The 3,649-nt window shown below is 31.6% G+C and overlaps 1 protein-coding gene across 1 annotated transcript in view; it reads left to right on the forward strand.

Annotated features, from left to right (window-relative positions):
- LOC105619996 (kinesin-like protein KIF13A) overlaps nt 1-3,649 on the forward strand; it is a 45,876-nt gene that overhangs the window by 40,210 nt on the left and 2,017 nt on the right. The window contains exons 17-21 of the mRNA XM_012201506.1: nt 1,950-2,136; nt 2,321-2,654; nt 2,737-2,990; nt 3,114-3,294; nt 3,426-3,626. Of these exons, the coding sequence (XP_012056896.1) occupies nt 1,950-2,136; nt 2,321-2,654; nt 2,737-2,990; nt 3,114-3,294; nt 3,426-3,626 (1,157 nt within the window). The remainder of the gene's footprint in view (nt 1-1,949; nt 2,137-2,320; nt 2,655-2,736; nt 2,991-3,113; nt 3,295-3,425; nt 3,627-3,649) is intronic.

The raw sequence follows: 3,649 nt of genomic DNA on the forward strand, positions 1-3,649 counted from the left end.
TATATATATATATATATATATATATATATATATATATATATATACACATTTCGTTTAATTATGTTCCATTATAATGTTGTGTGTAACGGGATTAGATTATTAATTAACAAATTTATATATAGACAGAATAAACCTCCAGTAAGTAATATAGGAGAATAGGGGAAATCAGGGGAAATCATAAAAATTAATATTTTGTAGTTTTTTAATTAAATTACAGAATAACACGATAAATATAAGCTATTTTCCCGTTGTGTTTTTTACAAGACTCAGTTTAAAGTCAAGGATACATTTCTATAAATGTGAAAATGATCATAAAAAAATATGAAAAAGAGGAAAAATAATATGTATCGCATTGTATCGGTACAGTATGTAAATTATGATAAAATCATAATTTACAATATTATATAACAATAGCAATATATTTGAATTTCAAGCGAGATAATTGTTATGATATTAATATAACAAAAAAGCATTCATTATTATTACAAAAAAGCATTGTCATTATCTTCGACTTTAAACTTCTTTGAAAACATGAAAATTCATTATGTACATCATCGAATTATATAATGTTTATATTATGAATATGTATTTATTGTTTATTTATCGTAAAGATGGCAACATATAATATACATGCTATATTTCGAACATGTACATTTTGAATTTATAAATAATGCAATGGCGAGTTATTAAAATTGTTTCCGAAGTGGAGTATCATCAGAGTGTGAAAGAAAAGAAAAAATGAGATTCACACAAGATGCTGTATTATAAACATTGATGTTTCAATTAATCTTAATATTGATATGGTATTGTGACATGATATACACGCATAATATGGAACTTCCGTATAGAATGCGCGTTAGATAATATACGTTATTTGTCTACTTGTCTCACCATCTAGTGTCTGTGGCCTGCAGGCATGATTTGTCAGTACATAAGTTCATAAAGCTGATATGAAGCTCGCCATTATGGAGAAAGTAACGTTGAGTAGTCGAATGAAGAGAAAAGAAGTATAATCAGTGCATCTATCTCCTTTCAGCGAGACCAACTTTCCTGAATCTGAACCTGAATCTCAACTCATTGACACGTCTTCAACAATCTACCTCTGCCAAGTGTAGGTGACACTCGTCGTTGATCGTCCTTTCAAACTTTATTCTTCAACTAAGTTTAAACGTTGAAAGAAAGTTAGATTAAAATGACAACAATTGAAAGAGAATTCTAATGTAATATAGTTTGAAAGGATGAACCACTCGGTCATGTTTGTAGTTTGGGTTTTTTGTTTCAACCATTAAAATTAGTGTAGTATACCAATAGTATTTGAATTTTGTTTTATATTTTAAGTGTGTTTTATTTTAGATGGTTTGTGATCACAATCACTGTTTGAATTGTTAGTACTGCACCTAAAGCAGTATGTATGTAATGTGTACACACGCACATATATATATATATATTATATACATATACATATATATGTATATGTATATATATATGTATACGTTAAATATAATATTTATTACTTACAATTATTCCCTGTGTTCATTGTAATTTATTTCTTTATTTCAGATATATATATATATATATTCTACGCTTTTACTGTCTAAATTATACTGATCTAAATTCAAAACTATTAACGATATAATTTAAAAATATCTATACATAAATACATGTAATTGACAAATGATATCAATAAATAAGCGTGGAATATATAAAAATTTTTTTATTATTTTTAGGAAAAGCATGATCCTTCGCATTTAAATGTACATCAGAACCGACCTGGCACTTTTTGATATATATAACGTTTCTGTAAACCCATCAGCATCCAATGATATCTGTTAAAATAAGGAAAGCAAAAATAATTATTCTATAAAGTTAATGACAAGATAAGACAAGATTAGAATGGCTAGATCGGCCCTGATGCTTTGTATATTGTATATAACAAAAGATTTTTATAGTTCGTCATGTATTATTAATTTCCTGTTGATCGTAGCATCTCCGAACATGGTTAGCAGTAAACTGGGTCCTCGTATGACCACATTACACGAAGAAACTTCAAATATGGGAAATCAAGCGTGTACTCCTATCAATGATGACGATGAGGAGAAGAGCGACGCCGATTATTCTGAATATGAGGCATATCAGGTAGTCTATATTTGAAATTAAAGATATATTTATTTAAAAACAAAATTGAATCACAATAAGAATAATGTGTTTATAAATTATGATATTTTGAATTATTGCATCAATCAGAATTGATCATTTTGTAATAATGTACATTGTAATTACGCTATCGAATCAAAACTGTATTACATGCACTTGCGCTCAGGCTCCACCGAAATCGGTAAAGCCACTAACTTCTTCACGCACGTTGGATTCTCTGGTCGAACTACAATCGACGAAGATCAATACGCCAAGTATGAGTAGTAGCGGGTACGGTTCTCAGGCTGTTTCTACGACAAACCTGACGTCGGAAGATTCCATTTCTATCAAGTCCATCAGCGTGGATGAGACTCCAGACCTCGAATATCGTAATCTTCTCGATAGTAAGAAATCTGAGAAAATGGACAGTTCCCTCGTCGAGGAAACGCCCGAGGAGTACTTGAGCGAAGTAAACTCTACATTGGATAACTTGAACATCTCGCAAAGCACTCGCACAGAAGGTCAGTTAAGTCAAATGCAAAACAATTATTTTAGATGTCGACATATATTATTCTGTTGTAAATACATATTTTTATCTTATAGAACATATTAAAAGAAATTTGGAAGAAATAGGAACATATATAGATACCGACATCGATAGTCCAGTTTCTTCTACAAGAAGTGAAAGCGAAACCAACAGCAACATGTTTCACGTCGAAACTCAAAGAAAAAGTACACCCAATCAAATTCTCAGTGATAGAAAAAACGAGATGGAAATCAGTCAGATGTCCAATTCAGGAGACGATAGTCCCATGGAGGGAACTTCAATCGTACATACCAAACTGCCACCTGGCAAGGTGAGTATTTTATATTTTTTATACTTAAGAAAGACAGAGAGAGATCGTTATTCGAAAAATTATCATGAAAATCCCAAAAAATTTTCTCGCAGATTATGTAATGATTCATGTTTAATTAATTAGGTCGTACGAAGAAGAAAGACTTCTAATGGTTCAGGAAGGCCTACCAGTTCGCAGCATAGAGCTTCATTTCCTATGGTCCGTCCACAACTTTCTGAGAGTAAGGCTGCAGTACATTTGGAGCAAACGCTGCAACCTATGCCGTATGAAAATGGCGACAATAGCTCTTCGGAGAGAATTGACGGTACTGCTAGTTTAAATAATTAGATTTGGCAATTTTTTGCATATTTTTTAACATTATGTTTATTTTTTGAGAAATTATATACTATATGATTCTTCTTTTTGTATTACATTTTAAAAAGATTTCTTTTGCAGCAGATGATATTAGCGATAAAAGTTCAGCGTTTGGTTCAAGGCACGATTTAACTCGAGTGGAAACTCCCTTACCAGACTGGATCGTCGTTGGAGAATCAGTTTTGGTTCGCCCTTATAGTTATTCCGGAGTTATAGCATACGTTGGTCCTACAGAGTTTGCATCGGGAATCTGGATAGGAGTTGAACTCGATGCTCCGACTGGTACAATCTCTCTCTCTCTCTCT

This window comes from Atta cephalotes (assembly GCF_000143395.1).
Source record: "Atta cephalotes unplaced genomic scaffold scaffold00023, whole genome shotgun sequence".
In the NCBI taxonomy this organism is placed as follows: Eukaryota; Metazoa; Arthropoda; class Insecta; order Hymenoptera; family Formicidae; genus Atta; species Atta cephalotes.